Raw genomic sequence first — 22529 nt, forward strand, 5'->3', positions numbered from 1 at the left:
TAGATAAAATATGACATCTAATGTGCATGGCGGGGAACATTGGATCTTTGTTCTTTACTGATTGAAAATAAAATTAGTATTTGAACCTAGATAGAAACGGGAATTCATAAGCCTAGGACTTATCTATTACAAATTGATTTTTTTTTATCACGTCGTTTACCATGTCGCAAGATACAATATCAGGATATGGTGTTTTAGTTGTTAGTTGCTATAGTCAAATGAGAAGCCATTACTCCACTAGGTTCAATTTCAGATGAAACATGTCCACGGGTCTGCGTATCAGTCCACTCCGCTTGCCTTAGCCGATGACGTAGACTTTTTTTACGAACAAAAGTTAACTTGCAACACTATTCTGCGGCTGTCTTGTTTACATAAACTAAATTATCCTAAATGAAAGACCAGGCATACTGCTTCGAAAATAACTGGACGTTATCCTCATATCCTCAGCCTTGTGAAATTTGGATACTTCCGAGTTAAACTGCTGCTATTTTTTTTTGTCAAAATGATGTGGATGCTTGAGCATCTGAGCATACATGCAAGCTACGCCCCTGCCCACCCTCGCTTCAGTTTTTTAATCACCGTATTTGTCCTATTAGAATCGAAATAATTCATGGAAGCCATAGATTGTTGGAAATTTACATATGACCTGGGCCGTGATATTCGTTAATTTTATCCCTCGCTAACGCTCAAGATAAAATTCGAATATCACGGCCCAGGCCATGCGTTAATTTTCAACAATCTATGACTTCCAAGAATTATTTCTTAATTATAAAAAGTATAAAATGAATAATTTACAGGGCATGGGTTTAATAATATGTAGCTTCGTTTCGTAAATTGCCGCCATCTAATAATAAACTATCGAGTAGACCTCCGAAAACCTCCGATGGTCATATAGACGATATAAACATAAATATAGATATAAAAACAAAGTGAACACGTGTAATTGAATTTTTCCAGGTCTGTATTTTATATTATAGAAAAAATCATATGTTAATCATCGTTTTTACCTGTATAAGAATTATTTTTTAGGAATCGAATCAGTCAATCAAACGATAGATCTTTGTTTCACTTTCAATGTTGACATTCTTTTCCTTTAAATAACAGAACATACACACTGCATGCTTTATATATCTCTAGGTAAGGGGTTAAATTGAAGTTCACATGAATATGGATTCAATAAGGTCGAATTATTCACTTGCAAGTGAATAATTCATCATCAGTGTTATTTATCTTAATTTGACAAAATTGACCCATACTGGCTGCTAAACGCGATTGATAAAAACAATCATACTTTAGATTTTTTTTTATATATCTCGTAGCTAGTGCCCTTTTTAAGAAGCTGATAATATCTTTTTTAGTATGCTACTGTAGATTCATGTGACATAAATGATTTCTTTGATTTCGTGGAAAAAGGTGAACAACAAAAAATAAAGGAGTAGGGGAATCGATGTCCAGTTTTGGCACAGCAAAACAAATGTTTCAAAACTTTCCAAATTGGCAGCCTAGTGTTTGGCAATGCAATAGAGTCAAGAAATATAGAGAAAAACATGAAATTATTCAAGGGAATGACATGGGCTATCTGGTTTGGACAGAAGACCAAAATTTTGCTATAGAAATTGATTAAGAATCAAAATTTGGAGGGGTTTACATTCTGTAATTTTGGACCCCAGTTAAAGAATTTTTGTGAATTTACCCACCTCCGCTATGTGGTTCGAGTTGTTATAATTGCGGAACAGTGGGCTGGCATAATAGAGTTGTTTTGGTGTGAATCCTTATCACAAGTATATGTCGTTCTGGCATTGCTTTGGCACACAATTTAACTATTTCCCAAGCTTGATGCATGTCACTCAAAAAGAACAACAAACAAATGACAAAGCACGATATCATGGAAGTTTTAAGCAATAATGGACAAAAGCTTTGTTGTAGAGACTTTTTCTTATCAATAAAAGACGTTATAGGGGATGGATCACCATAACCCATCTAGAGACCTCAATTAAAAAAGTTCCGTAACTTTACATAAATGGGTCTTTAAGTCTAGACATTGCCTATCATTTGTACTTAATGTGGAGAAAAGCTTTGCCGTAACAATTTTTTTATTAATTAAAAAGGTAGGGGTTGGGTCACAATATCCCCAACTATGGACCTAAAAAACAAGGTTTCGAAATTTTACACACCTGGGATCGTAATTCCTGGCGACTTCGGGCAATTCCCTGTCATTTTTACCTAGTGTAGTACGTGTACAAAAGCTTTGACGTAGAGACTTTTTTTATCAATAAAAGAAGGTAGGGGTTGGGTCACCATACCCAAACTTTGGACCTCAATTTAAAAGTTCCGTTTCTTTATCCACCATGGTCTTTGGCTCTAAGCAACCATAGATAATTGCCTTTCGTGTGCACCTAATGTGGGCCGTAGGGACTTTTTTGTCAATTAAATAAGGGAGATGGTTTCGACCCCCTACCCATACTTTGAAAGTCAATTAAAAAAGTTTCGTAACTTAACCCACCTGGGTCTTGTGGTATAGGCAATCCTAGGCAATACCTATCGTGTGCTTTGCCGTAGGGACATTTGATGAATTAAACATGTTAAATAAGGGAGGTTTTTGGGTCACCCTACCCCAACTTTGGACCTTAATTAAAAAATATCTGTAACTTTACACACATCGGTCTTTGGGTCCAGGCAATTACAGGCAATTAAAATCGTTTGCCCCTAGTGTGGACAAAAGCTTTGCCGTTGGAACTATTTAACGAATTATATATAGAAGGGAGGTGGTAGAGTCACCCTTCCCCAGCTTTGGACCTCACTGTTAAAAGTTCCGTAACTTTACCCACCTCGTACTTTGAGTCTAGGCATAGTTAGGGATTTATTATTTGTACCTAGTGTGGACAAAAGCTTTGCCATACTGACATTTTTATGAATTAAATAATGGTGTGATTTGGTCACCCTACACCGACTTTGGAAGTCATTTAAAAAAGTCCCGTATCTCAAACCACCTGGGTCTTTGGGTGTAGGCAACCTTAGGCTACTGCCTATCGTGTGCATCTAGTTTGGAGAAAAGCTTTGCCGTTCGGACTTTTTAAGAATTAAATAAGGGAGGTGGAAGGGTCACCCTACCCCGACTTTGGACCTCAATTTAAAACGTTCCGTAACTTAACCCACCTTGGTCTTTTGGTCGAGACACCCTTAGGCAATTGCCTATCGTTAGTACTTAGTGTGAGCAAAAGCTTTGCCATAGGGATTTAAAGTTTGGAGGGGGTTGGTTCCAGATTTCACATACCGGGTACTAGGCTTGGATTAAAAAGTAATTGTCGTTTTAAATTAGATTAAGATTTTTTTTAATTCAATTCGTTTTTATACGACCGCAAAAACAGATTTCTTTTGGTTGTATATTAGTAACCTAAGGTTTATAACCACTAATGGAAGGTTGTGATTGATTTTGGGGGTTTTGGGCCAAACAGTTCAGGAACAAGGGGCCCAAAAGAGGTCAAAATAAGTATTTTTCTAGTTTCGAGACAGTAACTTGTGTGTAAGTGTATGGATCTTTCTGAAATTGTACCACAAGGTTCCATTCCAAAAAAAAGATGGTTGGGATTAATTTTGGAGGTTATGGCCCAAACTCCTTAGGTATAAGGGACCAAAAAGGGGCCAAAACAATACTTTTCTAATACTTTGAAATAATTGCTTATTTCTTGACCAATTTCAATGGGGTTTTATTCTTGAATTTTGGGGTTCTGAAAGGGGCACTAGCTACGAGATATATAAAAAAATCAAAAGTATGATTTTGTTTGTTCAATCATTAATGAAAGTGAAATAGTGAAATAATAATTTGCTTTTATAAGCTAAAATGGTTCAGTTTTGTCAAATTAAGCTAATAAACTTTGATAATGAAATATCATCTTGCAAGTGAAAAATTTGACCTCATTAAATCCTTATGCATGTGAACTCCAATTTAACCCCGTAGAAAGAGATAGAATAACACATGCATTGTCCTTGTACGGGTATTTAAAGGAAAAGAATGTAAACATTTAAAGTGAAACAAAAGCAAATAATTTGATTAAACTGATTCGATTCACACAAACTTATTCGTTTAAATGTAAAAACGACCATAAACATAAATTTTTAATCTATATTACAAAATTTAACATACCTATACAAATCCAATTGCACGGGTTGCTTAATCTATTTATATCTATGTTTATGTTTACATCGCTTATATGGTCATAGAAGGTCAACTTGATAATAAAATAGATGGCCTCTTGGCTAAAATTCACACGAAACGATATCTTATTGAGACCATGTCCTGTACTTTGTTTAATTTATACTTTTGATAGTTTGGAAAAATGTTTTACATTGTTATAAATAAAATATGAGAATTTGAGTCAAATCGGTGAACATGAATTTGGCAGCTAGTGCCCCTTTAACTATGCTGAATCTAACCGTGTATTAAGTTTTTAGAATTTTCTCCCCGTTTTTAAATTAGTCCACATGAGGTCCAAAGGGTCCAAAATTAAACTTTGTTTGATTTCATCAAAAATTTAATTATTGGGGTTGTTTGATATCCCGAATCTAACATTGTATTTAGATTCTTAATTTTTGGTCCTGTTTTCAAATTGGTCTACATCAAGATCCAAAGAGGCTAAAATTGAACTTACTAGTTTGATTTTTAACAAAAATTGAATTCTTAGGGTTCTTTCATATGGTGAATCTAAACATATAATTAGATTTGTGATTATGGGCCCAGTTTTCAAGTTAGTCCAAATTGGGGTCCAAAATTTAACTTTGTTTGATTTCAACAAAAAATAAATGTATGGGGTTCTTTGCTATGCTAAATCTGACCATTTATTTTGATTTTTGATTTTTTAACCTGTTATCAAATTGGTTTACATTGAGATCAAAAGGGTCCAAAATTAAACTTTGTTTGATTTCATAAAAAAAATAATTTTTGAGATTCTTTGATATGCTGAATCAATCCATGGCCATGTATTTAGATTTTGGATATTGGACCATAATAGGTCAAAAAAAATAATTATAAGTTCATTAGACCACATTCATTCTGTGTCAGAAACCTATGTTGTGTCAACTATTTAATCACAATCCAAATTCAGAGCTGTTTCAAGCTTGAAAGTTGTGTCCATACTTGCCCCAACTGTTTAGAGTTCGACCTCTGCGATCGTATCAAGGTGCGCCCTGCGGAGCATTTGGTTCCTGTTAAAATGTTGTTGCATTCTTGTAACTATATAATAAGACGTATATTTTTCCTGTTAGAATGTTGACGCATTCTTGAGCTTACGCAAAAAATGGTATTCGAATGTTTGGGTTTGAGTGTCATTTAACCCCTCCTCCCCCCACACACACACAACAGATTTACATTGTAGGGTATATAAAAAGAGCATTTTTTCCAAGGCTGAAACTTTAAGATCATCTTACTCACTCTCCTACTCTGCTGTCAAATAATTTATTTTCTTCAGCCGGACTGTTAGTTACCTTACAAATTTGACAAATCTCCTCGTCCCAGAAAAAGTTGAAAAGACAATATTTTAAAATAATTACAATTTCTTTGTACCTTGTGTCGACCCTCAAAAAATTATTAATGGCAGCAGTACGTTCTAATCATCAGCACTTTGTTGATAACTTTATGTGGGTCTTTACTGTTTCCAAATACTGTTGTTTGAGTAATTAATTTTCTAAAGACATTTACTAATTACTTGATTAAATTATTGCCAGTTTACATAATGAGTACATGTAGTAAAAGAAATACTTCCCATGTCCGCCAAGATGGCCTCTTCCCTTTCTCACGAAAATCCGACAAAGTGTCACACCCACTGCATGGACGAAAGGATGAGCAGCTACATGAGGATCAAACGCATTTGATATTATCATTTACAGGAAGCCATCAAAAGTCTTTAACCTATCCACAATTCGTTCCACCTACTTTGCGAATGCTGCAATTCTTAATATTACTACATTTGTGCCAGTAATACTTAGACTTACTTTTTACAACAATTTTCATATTCATGCCGAACATGGACAAACATTCGTGTATCTGCTTCTTCATGATTACAAGGGGTTAGCTGGGAAGTATCCATATTGAAATTGCAAACAAATATTTTCACCGTGAGTAACATACACATCTTTATTAGTCTCTAAAGAACCTTAAGATAAGATAAGACCCTTACATACTCCGGATAAAACAAGAATAGAAGAACTTCAAAGAAAATTGAAAAACCTTTAAGACTACTAAATGTTATCTTCCAATCCATCAAAAGTAAACAAAGCCAAGTACATAATTTCATAGAAAGCATGAACCCAGATATACTATTTGGTACAGAAACATGGGTAGACGACAAGATTACTGACAGTCAAATATTCCCTTCTGGATATAAAGATACTTCCGAAAGGACAGAAACTGTAGTGGAAGAGGAGTACTAATTGTAATAAAAGATACTTACATTACAACTGCAGTCCCTGAAGTACACACATAATGTGAAATCGTTTGTTGCAAACTTGAGCTTATTGGACACAAAGCTGTATACTTCAGTGCACCCAAAACATCCAATGAAAATGGATACCTAGAACTTGAGAAGAGCCTACAATATAAAGAATGCACTGATTATCATGGCTGGGACTGGAAAACCAAATCTCTGAAACCAAACACTCAGCATACCAATATACACCATAAGTTCACCGACATCCTAGACGACCACGGCCTACAACAAATGGTAGAAGAAACAACAAGAGAATCAAACACCCTAGATCTCATGATTACAAACTACCCAAACTCCTTCATCAGGGTTGAAACCATACCTAGCATATCTGACCATGACATAGTTTTTGCAGAATTAAAAACCATTCCATGAAAACAAACACAAAAACCACGAAAGATTTCACTATACAAAAAAGCAAAGTGGGATAACATAAAAAAAAGATCTTAAATCAATAAATAACCAAGATGAACCATCAAGATTGTTGCACGAAAGATATGTGGGACTCTTTTCAGGACAATCTAGAAAATACCATAAATACAAACATACCACAGAAAACAGCCAGATCAAAAGATGGCAACCATTGGATAACAGCAGACATCAAATGGCTAATTTGAAAACGGGATAAACACAACGAAAGAAAAAAGAAATCAGCTGATACAAAGCACAACAGCAAATACAAGGAACTAAAAAGACTGGTACAAAGAGAAATCAGACATGCATACTGAAAATACATAAAGGACATCATTACACCAGATCCAAAATAACGACAAAAAACCAAACTGTTTGAAACGTTTTTGGACAAAAGATCAGATGGAAATCAAATACCACCTTAACGAAGCAATGGGCTACTCCATCCAGACCCAGTTGAAAAGGCAAACATTTTTAATAAGCAGATTCAATCAGCTTTTTCAGATAAAATTAATTTCACAAACACTGAATTTAAAGACCGATGCAACATGACAGATCAACCTTAACCTACAATACCGGACCAAAACATCACTGAAAATGGCATAATAAAATTATTATCAAATCTGAACCCATATAAGGCTGATGGACCAGACTCTATAACATCAAGAGTACTAAACAAACTTTCATCTGATATTGTGCCAATGCTAACAACTATCTTCAGGCGGTCATATGAAGCAGGTGACTACCAGATATTTGGAAAAGAGCAAACGCAAGTCCAATATTTAAGAAGGGAAAACGGTTTGACACAATGAACTAACGTCCAGTCTCACTTACTTACATTTACTGTAAAATCATGGAACACATTGTAACAAGCCACATTATGACCCTTGCTGACAAATTTGATATACTTTACCCATTACAACCTGGATTCAGGAGATGCCTATCCTGCAAAATACAACTGATATACTTCATAAATGACATCACCATAAACATGGATGCAGGGAAACAAACAAACTGCCTAATTATGGATTTTCCAAGCCTTTGATAAAGTAAGTCACAGTTTACAAATACACAAACTGGATCACTATGGTATCAGAGGCAAAACTAACATATGGATAAATAATTTCCTTTCTGACAGGAAACAAGTGGTAGATGAAGAAGGGGGAAAATCTGACACAATCAATTTAGAATCAGGCGTCCCACAAGGCTCGGTACTTGGACCCAGTTTGTTAATTTTCTACATAAATGACATGGCAGAAGGTATTCGCTCAAGGGTTAGACTCTTCATAGATGACACCATAGTTTACCTGACCATTGCATCAGACGCAGACAGGGTGAACCTACAAGAGGACATCAACAAGCTTGCAATCTTGGAAACAAAATGGAAAATGGCCTTTCATCCTGATAAATGCAATGTATTAACAATCACAAGAAAACGCAACCCTACAGTTAGAGAGTACAAATTGCATGGACACACACTGGAGCCAGTAAAATCTGCCAAATATCTAGGTTGTACCATAAGCTCAGACTTAAAATGGAACGAGCACATCTGAAACATCTGTAACAAAGCGAACAAGACCATTGGGTTTCTGAAACGAAACCTTAATATCAGTAACACCACTATAAAGGAAACTGCATACAAATCCCTAGTCAGACCAACCTTGGAGTATGCATGCACAGTGGGACCCTTTCCAGCAGAACAACAAACATCGGCTGGACATGGCACTGAGAAGAGCAGCAATATATGTCACTAACAGATATCACAACACCTCATCTGTTAGTGACATGATTACCATACTAGAATGGACCCTTGAAGACCAGAGAAAATCAGCAAGATTCACAATGATGAACAAACTTTCAAACGGGATGGTAACTGTAAATACAGAAGACACGCCCATTCCACCAGACAGAATATCCCGGAACTTAAACATCAACGGTTTCCAACTACCAACTTGTAGAACAGAAGTGAGGAAAGAATCGTTCTATCCAAGAACAATAAGGGACTGGGACGCACTACCACTTACCACCACCAGTGCAGGTAGTCTTGAAAGTTCCAAGACTCACCTACATGAGACGATTTAGACCACCGTCCAGGATGTTTTTAATCTCACTGTATATAGAATGTATAGCACAACACATTTTGACATATTTTTATCTAAAATATTTACATGCGCATCCAAAAGTTGCAAAATAATCAGTTAATTGATGGTGGCCGCAAAATGGTAGAAGTAGAAGTAGAAAAGAAGCAATTTTGTCAGCAAAAAACATGAAAACATTTCGATTCGTTGTCATCTACACAGGGAAAACTACTCAAACCCCTTGGTGATCTACCAGAACCAACACCTTTCAGTCTAGCACAATAACCTTGCCTTTGTTTTGTCAGCCTTTAAATTATTCATTTAGTAAACATCAAATTCAATGTCTACTCTTGAATACTTATCGATGCAAGATTTTATGTAAGGCAGTATGACATCATTTGCATAATCATCAAATAATTTTGCCCAACTTGGTGGCCTGGAATTAACCATTGCTGCCCCACCATCGATAAATGCGTCATTATTTGAATCTGCAAATCGCAGAAGGTTTCAAGTATACCCATTTACAGCGATGTAATACCACTGTTGAGACAAAGACGGAGTAGTTTGTTTTTTATGGATTAAGAACTATCTCAAGTCAAACTGTTTACTGTGACAAGAAATAAAAAGACTAGAAAAGATATCGCAATTACTTATAAAATTCTCTAGCTTTGATATTGACAAAGACGATTCCAATTTCATTTTACGGCCATAATATGAAGTTGTTCTTTGTGATCTTGTTATTAAGAGCTTGTTCTTCTTTGTTTTGCATTTGCTTCAAACGATCTTTGTATTGTTTTGACCAATATCTTGGAGTTTCTCTTACCTGCTTACGAATCAACAATTTCCTTAATAGATTATTTTATTTTACAAATCTGACGATTGTTCTAGAAATTGATTTCTAGACTATTTCATCACTTTACAAAGCCTTTGAAGCTTTTTGAAGAAATCCTTTAGTGTTTTCATAGAGTATTCATTATATCGTTTATCTGTTGTAGAATGCCTCAAACCACTAGATATTTCAAATTCATCTTCTAGTCTACTGTCTTCTGGTCCAGGTACCATGCATTTGTCTGAAAGGGATCTTCGGTTAAACCTATGTCACCAATATCGCCCTTCACAATTGCATTATTCTGTTTTAGTGCCTGATCAATTGTGCTATAAGAAAACAATTTGCTGGTCTTACGTACAGTGAAATTACTATTTTCAAATTCCATTGCCACCCGTGGGTGATGTTCGGGAAGGAAAGCCATATCTTGGAGATGGATGGGTAACGATCGAGCATAATCTACACGACCAAGTCTTAAAAAAATACGGTATTATGCTTTATATGGACTGTTTGCAAATAACGAAATCTGAATCATGAAATGAGTATACGATCAAAAGCACAAGAAGTTCTAAATTTATAATTGAACTCCAAGGAATTAAACTGTGGACGAGATGACTCTATTTCCTTACATCGACTATCAAATCATTGAACGTCACATAGTCATGCCATGATTATAATTTCTGCGTTTAGCTTTCATAAGCCGACATCAACAATTCAAGCAAAACACATGCAGTTATCTGATGCGCGTTTCTAGAAATAAGTACTTGTTTGGAAAATATATTAAAAGAATCTGCTGTTCTAAGTGTTGCAATATCGGCTTCAGTAAGGGCATATGTCCATCCATTATCACGCAATATATATCACCCAGAATTTTATAACAAGTCATTTCATTGTGCAATCAACCAAACATGACGATAAACGTATCTTCTCCGTACAAATCATGCCATTCCCTTTGAATTTGCTTAGCTATTACCAAAGGTGGCTGATCTGCAGTTACAATTGATGTTTCTCCAGGATAAACCACATTTTTCGCCTTATCCATCGCATACCTGATCATTGCAACTGAATGTGCGTGTTTTCAGCGGCATCATACAAGTTACACTTACTTGAACATCTCTAGAAGAGCCTCGATCTTAAGAGTAATGAGATGAAATTCGATTTATACCAGTGTATCCTGGTAGTGCATGCGAATCGCTCTTCATGTCTATAACATGCGCAAACTTGTTAAACGCATGTGTATCATAACCTTGAAAATAGTTATCAAACCAATTCATAATATCATTGAAAATCCAAAATACTAAATATATAAATGTACACAAAAAAAAATATATATAGTAAAAAGTTTTTTTTGATGAATTTTGTTAGTTTCGTGCATGCGCAAACCCTGGATATGTCAAATATCTATTTCTAGTAAATACTTCACATGTACGGAAGGTAGCCACCAAACCTGATAGTTGTTGTTTACTAAAAGAAGGTAAAAAAAAAGGTTTTCAAGAAAAATCAGTATTTTCAAACTGAAAAAGAACAGCCATTTTAGAAAAAGGCCGTGGTCATCTTGAAAAACATATATTTTTTTAATGGCCAGTAGTTTTTTCTTAAAGTATATAATAATGATGGTTTGTGCAAATTTTCATGCTTGTATCATCATTTGCAGAATTCCCACAATTTTGCTTGCTAACAACTTAAAACGGCTCTGAATTTTGATTGCGATTGAATATCTGATACAGCATAGGTTTACATGGTTTATGACACAAAATAAATGTTTTGAAAAAAATGAATTCGGACATTTACCTTTTTTCACTTCGAAAATCGGTTAAAAAGTAAATGAAAGAAGGGGTAAACTCGTATTTAAAATAAAACCAGACGCTCCGCAGGGCACAGCTTTATACGACCGCAGAATTCGAACCCTGAACAGTTGGGGCAAGTATGGACACAACATTCAAGCTTGATACAGATCTGAATTTGGATTGTGATTAAATAGAAGACACAACATAGGTTTCTGACACAAAATGAATGTGGTCTAAGAACTTAAACTTAAAAACTTAAAATTTTTTAAATTGGACATTTACCTATTATGGTCCAATATCCAAAATTTAAATACATGGTTAGATTCAGCATATCAAGGAACCCCAAGAATTCAATTTTAGATGAAATCAAATAAAGTTCCATTTTGGACCCTTTAGACCTCAATGTAGACCAATTTGATAACCGGGCCCAAATATCAAAAATCGAAATACATGGTTAGATTCAGCATATATCAAAGAACCCAGTATATTCAATTTTTGTTGATATCAAACAAAGTTTAATTTTGAACCACGATTTGGACCAACTTGAAAACTGGCCCTATAAGCAAAAATCTTAATACGTGTTTAAATTCAGCATATCAAAGAACCCCAAGGATTCAATTTTTGTTGAAATCAAACATAGTTTAATTTTGGACCCTGATTTGGACCAACTTGAAAACTGGGCCCATAATCAAAAATCTAAGTACATGTTTAGATTCAGCACATCAAAGAACCCCAAGAATTCAATTTTTGTTGAAATCAAACTAAGTTTAATTTTGGACCTTTTGGGCCCCTAATTCCTAAACTGTTGGGACCAAATCTCCCCAAATCAATCCCTACCTTCCTTTTGTGTTCATTAATCTTGTGTTTAAATTTCATAGATTTTTATTTACTTATACTAAAGTTATTGTGCGAAAACCAAGAAAAATGCTTATTTGGGCCCTTCTTTGGCCCCTAATTCCTAAACTGTTGGAACCAAAACTCCCAACATCAATCCCAACCTTCCTTTTGTGGTCATAAACCTTGTGTTTAAATTTCATAGATTTTTATTTACTTATACTAAAGTTATTGTGCGAAAACCAAGAAAAATGTTTATTTGAGCCCTTGTATGGCCCCTAATTCCTAAACTGTTGGAACCAAAACTCCCAACATCAATCCCAACCTTCCTTTTGTGGTCATAAACCTTGTGTAAATTTCATTGATTTCTATTTACCTGTACTAAAGTAATTGTGCGAAAACCAAGAAAAATGCTTATTTGGGCCCTTTTTGGGCCCCTATTTCCTAAACTGTTGGGATCAAAACTCCCCAAATCAACCCCAACCTTCCTTTTGTGGTCATAAACCTTGTGTTTAAATTTCATAGATTTCTATTTACTTAAACTAAAGATATAGTGCGAAAACCAATGTGTCTTCGGACGACGACGACGCCAAAGTCATACCAATAAACGACCGCAAAATTTTTTTGCAGTCGTATAAAAAAATTAAATAATTCAATTTGGCCCAGTAGTTAAATTAAAAACAGATATCACAGTATATATAGTTAACCCCGATATTCTATTTTTGGTTGGATGACAGGACCAACTGTGGCCAAGTTTAATTATATTTGGTCCATAAAGGACATTAACTCGTAGGTCAATTGACTATTTTGGCCATGTTGACTTTAATATTTGTAGATCTTACTTTGCTGAACATTATTGCTGTTTACTGTTTATCTTTATCTATAATAATATTCAAGAATTCAAGATAATAACCAATAAACGAAGCTGGATATAACCACAGAACCCTGACCAGTTGGGGCAAAAATGGACAAACTATTCGCGATTGATACAGGTCTGAATTTGGATTGTAATTAAACATTTGACACATAAAAGGTTCTGACACAGAATAACTGTACTCAAGGAACTTAGAATTAGTTATAAGATTTGAATTTATATTCAATTTTTTGCTTAGGTGCAATACACTAACACATAATCATGACTGAAATTATTATATACCTTAATCAGCATTTAAATAATAATAACTTCTAAAAATAAATTGACAGCTAATCACCTAAAGACAATACAACATTTCTTTTTTTAAACATAATTCAAACAATAGTGTACTTAATTGTTCATTAACCAAGACACCCTCGCCCCCCCCCCCTAAATCCCTAAACGATTTGAGCCATAACCCCCCAAAGCCAATCCTTACCATCCCTTTGTGGTATGGGAAAAAAATGCCTATTTTGTCCCATTTTTGTCCCCTGATTCCTAAACTGTTGGGACCATAAACCCCAAAATCAATCCAAACCTTCCCTTTGTGATAATAAACCTTAATTGTGTTTGAATTTCAGATTTCAATTTACTTATACTATAGCTATTGTCCGGAAACGACGCTCACGCCGATGACGACTTGATACCAATATACGACCGCAAATTGTTTTGCGGTCGTATAAAAATATATCGTGCAAAAAAACACCTTTAAAGACATTTATACATGCACAACTCCTTTAAAAAGGTCAATCGGCGACTACTATAGAACTGGTCAGAGATATTGCTGATGGTTAGTTTTATAAACATCTGACAAGAGTTGTACCAACGAGAGGGCTAACAAGACCGAACAGACAAACGCCAGGTACTTCAATGTGCCCACAACGCAATACGAGCCAGAAATTTGATATCAAATATTTTCATCCTTGTTGAAGGCCTTACAGTGACCTGTAATGGTTGTATTCACTTATTTGAACTATGTACCAAATAAAAGAAATCTAAACATCATATAAAAAACATCTGCACATTACTAGTATATTTTGTCAAATGGGCATAAAAAAAGTACTATTTCCAAGTCAACAGTAATCAATGAGGATTTGAGTTACACAGAGAATCAACTCAGGGGTGCATGTAGAACATTCCATATACAAGCCTGCAATTAAGAATACACAAGCATCTTCTTTTATCTGAATTCGGCACAGCTGAAATATTGCATATTCAAGCAATTGGTTGACCAAAAAATATCAATGAAGTGATACACTTTTTATAGTTTTATTACATGTAAGTACACATTATTACTAAACATAATTATGTATTAGTTAAAAAAAAAAAGAACAGTATTCGTTCTTATTTTCATTTTTCCATGCAAAAGGATGCACTTCAGAGAAATTGTTAAAATAGAGATTCTTAATTTATCCACACAAAATATAATTAGACGAATTCTTGAAGAAACTACACAAATTTCATTCATATGAGGTAATCCACTATTTGTCCACTAACCTCTACTAAAGTTACACATGCTAGTTTGGCCTATTTGTTCAGATCTTTTTTTTATTTTAAATTTCATGCATTTTTTTATTGATTTATGGGATCCAAAATTTAAGGAATAACAGAACTGTAGTTGAAGAGTTTATGTTGTAAATTTATGATTTGATGGTTTACTGACCACATGTTGAGGCGACAGTAAAATCAAAATTGACGACGGCAACTCTTAAACTGCAGTACTGTCATTCCCTTTCTAATGCACCACAAATAGAAAAAATGTACATTAGAGCTTGGTGAAATTTAAAATATAAATTCCTAGACTTTGAACTTTATGCATGATTTTGTCTTGTAAAACATTATGGCAAAACATGACATCATATAAAGTAAACATTTAAACCAAAGGTTATTTGGTTATGTGTATACTTTAGATTTAGATAGATTCCAATTGAAACAGCGTTTTTGAGGTATTCTATGATTTATTTTCGACTATATTGTTTTCAATGAGCATTTCAAAATGGCCACCAAGGCATGTCAATTGTGATTTGATGGTAAATTTAGGCCAATGAAAAAAGTTGTTACATTAAGTAAGATTGTATCATAATTTGATATCTCATTGTTGAAGGCCCTACAGTGACCTGTAATTGCTTACATTCACTTACTTGAACTTGAACAGTTTGACTCATTCACAAGCATATCTTATCTTTATACTAAATAGATATTTCAGAAACGTTTACATGGCTTCCACACTGATATCCGTATATGCTATTAATATTAACAATAACAGTATTGGTTGATTGACAGGAAGATCAGATATAGTTTTGAAACATTCTACCATAGTGATAATTATGGCCACTTTTAGTTAATTTGCCCATCTGAAAAATTCCCTCTGATTGGTTGTTTGATTATGTGCTAAAAAGGTAGTTTTTGATTACATTTCAAAAGAACACCGAGTATAGATGATCATTATATAGTCCAGTGCAAATAAATTTGCAAGCAATCGCCCACTTCAACAGTGTGGATGTCAACCACGTCCAGTGTAAATTGATAAAACTAGAGGCTCTAAAGAGCCCATGTCGCTCACCTTGGTCTATGTGAATATTAAACAAAGGAAGCAGATGGATTCATGACAAAATTGTGTTTTGGTGATGGTGATGTCATGGATATGTTTGTACATCTTACTTTACTGAACATTCTTGCTGCTTACAATTATCTCTATCTATAATGAACTTGGCCCAGTAGTTTTAGTGGAAAATGTTAGTGAAAATTTACAAATTTTATGAAAATGGTTAAAAATTTACTATAAATAACTCCTTAGGAGGTCAATTGACCATTTTGGTCATTTGACTTATATTTAGGTCTTACTTTGTTGTACATTATTGCTGTTTACAGTTTATCTCTATCTATAATAATGTTCAAGATAATAACAAAAAAAGGCAAAATTTCCTTAAAATTACCAATTCAGGGGCAGCAACCCAACAACCGGTTGCCCGATCCATCTGAAAATTTCAGGGCAGATAGATCTTGACCTGATAAACAATTTAACCCCGTCAGATTTGCTCTAAATGCTTAGATTTTTGAGTTATGAGCCAAAAAGTGCATTTTACCCTGTTCTATTTTTAGCCGAGGCGGCCATCTTGGTTGGATGGCCGGGCCACCGGACATATATTTTAATCTAGATACCCCAAAGATGATTGTGGCCCAGTTTAGATTAATTTGGCCCTGCAGTTTCAGAGAAGATTTTTGTAAAAGATTACTAAGATTTACGAAAAATGGTAAAAAATTGACTATAAAGGGCAATAACTCCTAAAGGGGTCAACTGACCATTTCGGTCATGTTGACTTATTTGTAAATCTTACTTTGCTGAACATTATTGCTGTTTACAGTTCATCTCTATCTATAATAATATTCAAGATAACAACCAACCAGATGCTCCGCAGGGCGCAGCTTTATACGACCGCAGAGGTTTAACCCTGAACGGATGGGGCAAGTATGGACACAACATTCAAGCTGGATTCAGCTCTAAATTTGGATTGTGATTAAATAGTTGACACAACATAGGTTTCTGACAGAGAATGAATGTGGTCTAATGAACTTAAAATATTTGTTTTGCCTTTGAGCAATGCACTATGCTGTTGAATATTAATCCTCTCAAAAAAATGTTTGAAGAAATTTTCTTTTTATTTATGAAATCTGAAATGAGAAAAATTGAACCCCCCTTTTTTTTCACATCCCCCTTTCCCTTTTTCCAAAACTGAGCTCAATTCAAATTTCTAATGGAGTTTGCAACAATAACTACTCATTTAAATACATCATAAAAAATTATAATGTAAAATAAAGTGCTTGTTATCACTGAATGGTAAAGATTGTTTTAATTTATCAGTTGGTAGTAAAAGTGAATATACATTGTATATTGTATAAAACAATGATTTAAGTTGATTCAACTACTATTCTGGACAAAGAAAGATAACTCCAATTGAAAATTTCTTGCTATTGCACTATATTGTGCAATTAGATATTTCTTGCTATTGCACAATACTGTTAAAAATATTTGCTATTGCACAATACTGTGCAATTGAAAATATTTGCTATTGCACAATACTGTGCAATTGAAGATTTCTTGCTATTGAGCAATACTGTGCAATTGAAAATTTCTTGCTATTGCACAATACTGTGCAATTGAAGATTTCTTGCTATTACTGAATACTGTGCAATTAAAAATTTCTTGCTATTGCACAATACTTAAAATATAATAATTTTGGATCCTAATTTGGACCAACTTGAAAACTGGGCCCATAATCAAAAATCTAGGCGCATGTTTAGATTCAGCATATCAAAAAAGCCCAAGAATTCAATTTTTCTTAAAATCAAACTTAGTTTAATTTTGGACCCTTTAGACTTTAATGTAGACCAATTTGAAAACGGGACCAAAAATTAAGAATCTACATACACAGTTAGATTTGGCAAATCAAAGTACCCCAATTATTCAATTTTTGATGAAATCAAACAAAGTTTAATTTACGATCCTTTGGGCCCCTTATTCCTAAACTGTTGGGACCAAAACTCCCAATATCAATACCAACCATCCTTTTGTGTTCATCAACCCTGTGTTTAAATTTCATTGATTTCTATTTACTTAAACTAAAGTTATTGTGCAAAAAACCAAGAATAATGCTTATTTGGGCCCTTTTTTGGCCCCTTATTCCTAAACAGTTGGGACCAAAACTTCCAAAATCAATCCCAATCTTCCTTTTGTGGTCATAAACCTTGTGTTTAAATTTCATAGATTTCTATTTACTTAACGAAAGTTATAGCACGAAAACAAAAAGTCTTCGGACTACGACGTTTTGCGAAAACCAAGAATAATGCTTATTTGGGCCTTTTTTGGCCTCTAATTCTAAAACAGTTGGAACCAAAACTACCAAAATCAATCCCAACCTTCCTTTTGTGGTCATAAACCTTGTGTCAAAATTTCATAGATTTTTATTTACTTAAACTAAAGTTATAGTGCGAAAACCAAGAAAATGCTTATTTGGGCCCTTTTTGGCCCCTAATTCCTAAACTATTGGGACAAAAACTTCCAAAATCAATCCCAACCTTCCTTTTGTGGTCATAAACCTTATGTTTAAATTTCATAGATTTCTATTTACTTAAACTAAAGTTATAGTGCGAAAACCAAAAGTCTTCAGACTACGACGACGATGACGACACAGACGACGACTCCAACGTGATATCAATATACGACCAAAAAAATTCCATTAAATTACCAATTCAGGGGCAACAACCCAACCACGTGTTGTTTGATTCATCTGAAAATTTCAAGTCAGATAGATTTTGACCTGATAAACAATTTTACCCCATGTCAGATTTGCTCTAAATGCTTTGGTTTTTGAGTTATAAGGCAAAAACTGCATTTTACCCCTATGTTCTATTTTTAGCCATGGTGGCCATCTTGGTTGGTTGCCTGGTTCACCGGACACAATTTTTAAACTAGATACCCCAATGATGATTGTGGCCAAGTTTGGTTTAATTTGGCCCAGTAGTTTCAGAGGAGAAGATTTTAGTAAAAGTTAACGACGACGGACGCAAAGTGATGAGAAAAGCTCACTTGGCCCTTCGAACCAGGTGAGCTAAAAAACTTGGGACTAACACTATGGTTTTACATAAATTTGTAAAAGTCAACTATAATCTATCAGCAATCTCTTTTCATTTAACGGTGCTTTGTTGCTGAGATTCTCCATCAGGGAACAGCTTCTGCAATAAAGATAAAATCAAATTATAAAATGATTTAAAATTCATAATGCAATGTTTTGAAAGATAATGAGCCATCAACAGCACTCCAGTTAACATAGAATTTTCAAAATGATTATGTGACACAAATAGACAATACATTTCAATCTTGAGTTACTGCGTGTTACACCATTTTGGAAAAGAACAAGTAAAATTTGTCCACTGATTTTTCTAAACTGTTGCAAATTTGTCCACTGATTTCTCAGAACTGTTGAAAATATTCCACTTTTCAAATTCAAAACTATAGACTCTTCTTTTAGCAAAACTAACATGGATGGTAAAGTTTAAATCAGACTAGTTTGTCATATATATTTCACCTGTTTTTCTACAATTTTCTCTAACAGTGGAGCATGTGTTATCGTATTTAATAGTATAAGAAAGAGTAGATTAGAATCCTTAATCTTTCATCAATGAGCTTCATTGCTGATTCAAATTAAAGTCAGTAATGTACTAATTTGTATACCCCTTTACTGGATATAACATCAGTGATAGTATACAATTGACGACTTTTGATAAGGTTGATTTTATATTAAATTCACTAAGTACAATGAATGATTGTGAATGGCATATCTCTGGAGTTCATAATAAAATTAACGGTACCAATTTTCTTGCACCAGATGCGCATTTCGACAATACATGTCTCTTCAGTGATGCTCGTGGCCAAAATATTTGAAATCCAAAGCTTATATAAAAGATGAAGAGCTATAATCCAAAAGGTCCAAAAGTATAGCCAAATCCGTGAAAGGAAATCATGTCTCAACTCAGATATATATCCATCTCAGTATTTATCAAGATAGTAAGTTGACAGCTTTTACAAGTTGAAATGTGCAATAAAAATTTATTTAAAAATATCAAAGAACCCCAATTTTTCAATTTTTGATGAAATCAAACAAAGTTTAATTTTGGACCCCAATTTGGACCAACTTGAAAACTGGGCCCATAATCAAAAATCTAAGAACATTTCTAGATTCAGCATATCAAAGAACCCTAAGGATTAAATTTTTGATAAAAACAAACTAAGTTTAATTTTGGACCCTTTGGACCTTAATGTAGACCAATTTGAAAACGGGACCAAAAATTAAGAATCTACATACACAGTTAGATTCGGCATATCAAAGAACCCCAATTATTAAATTTTTGATGAAATCAAACAAAGTTAAATTTTGGACCCTTTGGGCCCCTTACTCCTAAACTGTTGGGACCAAATCTCCCAAAATCAAACCCAACCTTCCTTTTATGTTCATATACCTTGTGTTTGAATTTCATAGATTTCTATTTACTTATACTAAAGTTATGGTGCGAAAACCAAGAATAATGCTTATTTGGGCCCTTTTTGGCCCCTAATTCCTAAACTGTTGGGACCTCAACTCCAAAAATCAATCCCAACCTTCCTTTTGTGGTCATAAACCTTGTGTTTAAATTTCATTGATTTCTATTTACTTATAGTAAAGTTATTGTGCGAAAACCAAGAATAATGCTTATTTGGGCCCTTTTTTGGCCCCTAATTCCTAAACTGTTGTAACCAAAACTCCCAAAATCAATCCCAACCTTCCTTTTGTGGTCATCATGGTCATAAACCTTGTGTCAAAATTTCATAGATTTCTATTAATTTTACTTATACTAAAGTTATAGTGCGAAAACCAAGAAAATGCTTATTTGGGCCCTTTTTGGCCTCTTAAATTCCTAAAATGTTGGGACCAAAACTCCCAAAATCAATCCCAACCTTCCTTTTGTGGTCATAAACCTTGTGTTAAAATTTCATAGATTTCTATTCACTTTTACTAAAGTTAGAGTGCGAAAACTAAAAGTATTCGGACGACGACGACACAGACGACGAAGCAGACGACGACGCCAACGTGATACCAATATACGACCAAAAAATTTTCAATTTTTGCGGTTGTATAACAAGAGTGCACATGCTGAAATGTCTCACCTGATTGAATACTCATGTTTTATTTTATATTGATAGTCCTAAAGTTTTACTACAAGTATCACATAAACTTAACATAATCAATAATCCATGAAAATGAGGCCAAGGTGAGATAAAAAAAAACTTATTTCAGGGCCTTTTTAATAGCCGAATTTGCGGTATGGGCTTTGCTCATTGTTGAAGGTCATACCTATAGTTGTTAATTTCTGTGTCATTTTGGTCTCTTGTGGAGAGTTCTTATTGCCAATCATACCACATCTTCTTTTTTATATATACAAAAAGACATTTACACCTTTAAATCATTACATACACCAAATATAGTTCCCTCACAGCCAGACAAACATTGTACACCTTGCATTATCATTCCATACACCAAATTTTGTTGCTGTATTGCTTAAAGCATCTTAAAACAAGAGGCCTTCAAGAGCCTGAATCGCTCACCAGTAATTTTTATGTTTAAATCTTTCATCAATGACTTTTGCTTTAAAATATTTGTTAATGAGTGGCTTAAAAATGCCATTTAAAAGGTTCATTGTATCTGTCATATTTTCTTTAAAAGCAAATACATGCATTTAACATAGATGTTCCATTTTAGCCATAGTGTCTATGATTCTTGATGTACAAGGAAATAAAATACAAAATTTATACTAGATTCATTTCAGAAGATTTTCAAAGTTAAAAAACATAAACAACTTGTTCTTAAAGGGCTATAACTCCTTTTAACCATTTTTACCTCATGTCAGATTTGCTCTAAATGTTTTAGTTTCTGAGATATAGGCCATAAACTGCATTTGACCCCTATGTTCTATTTTTAGCCATGGTGGCCTTGTTTGTTGATGGATCAAGAATTCGCGATACAATTCATAAACTAGATCCCTAAAGAAACATTCATTTAAGGTTAAGAAGTATTATTAGGCACAATAGTTTCAGAGAAGAAGATTTTTAAATGTTAGCAAACTTTATGAACAAATTGTGTAAAATTGTGTTTAAAGAACAATAACTGCTTAAGGGGACAATTGACAATTTTGGTCATACAAATTTTTTTTTGTAGATCTTACTTTGTTGAACATTATTGTTGTTTACAGTGTATCTATCTATAATAATATTCAAGATAATAACAAAGAACTGCAAAGTTTCCTTAAAACTACCAATTTAGTGGCAGCAACCCAACATTGGGTTGTTCAATTCGTCTGAAAATTGAAAGGCTAATAGATCTTGACCAGTTGAACAATTTTACCATAATCAGATTTGCTCTAAAAACTTTAGCTTTTAAGAGATTAGCCATGTTCTATTTTTAGCCATAGCTGCCAGGTTTGTCGATGGATCAAAACTTCGGATACATTTTATAAACTAGATACCCTAAGGAACATTTAAAGTTTAAAGAATTGGCCCAGTAGTTTCAGAGGAGAAGATTTTGAAATTAGTTTACGATGACAGACGACGAAGACCCTGGTGAGCTAAAAACGGAAACCAATTTCGGAATTACAGAAGGGCACATACAG

At 34.1% G+C, this 22529-nt stretch overlaps 1 protein-coding gene across 2 annotated transcripts in view; it reads right to left on the reverse strand.

The window, feature by feature from the left end:
- Positions 1 to 14583: 14583 nt before the first annotated feature.
- The window catches only part of LOC143076160 (spermidine synthase-like), a 61598-nt gene continuing 53652 nt past the window's right edge, over positions 14584 to 22529 (reverse strand). For both annotated transcript variants that reach the window (XM_076251838.1, XM_076251837.1), the window contains one exon: positions 14584 to 19061. In XM_076251838.1, the coding sequence (XP_076107953.1) occupies positions 19014 to 19061 (48 nt within the window). In that variant the 3' untranslated portion in view covers positions 14584 to 19013. The remainder of the gene's footprint in view (positions 19062 to 22529) is intronic.

This window comes from Mytilus galloprovincialis, chromosome 5 (genome assembly GCF_965363235.1).
Source record: "Mytilus galloprovincialis chromosome 5, xbMytGall1.hap1.1, whole genome shotgun sequence".
NCBI classification, from domain to species: Eukaryota; Metazoa; Mollusca; class Bivalvia; order Mytilida; family Mytilidae; genus Mytilus; species Mytilus galloprovincialis.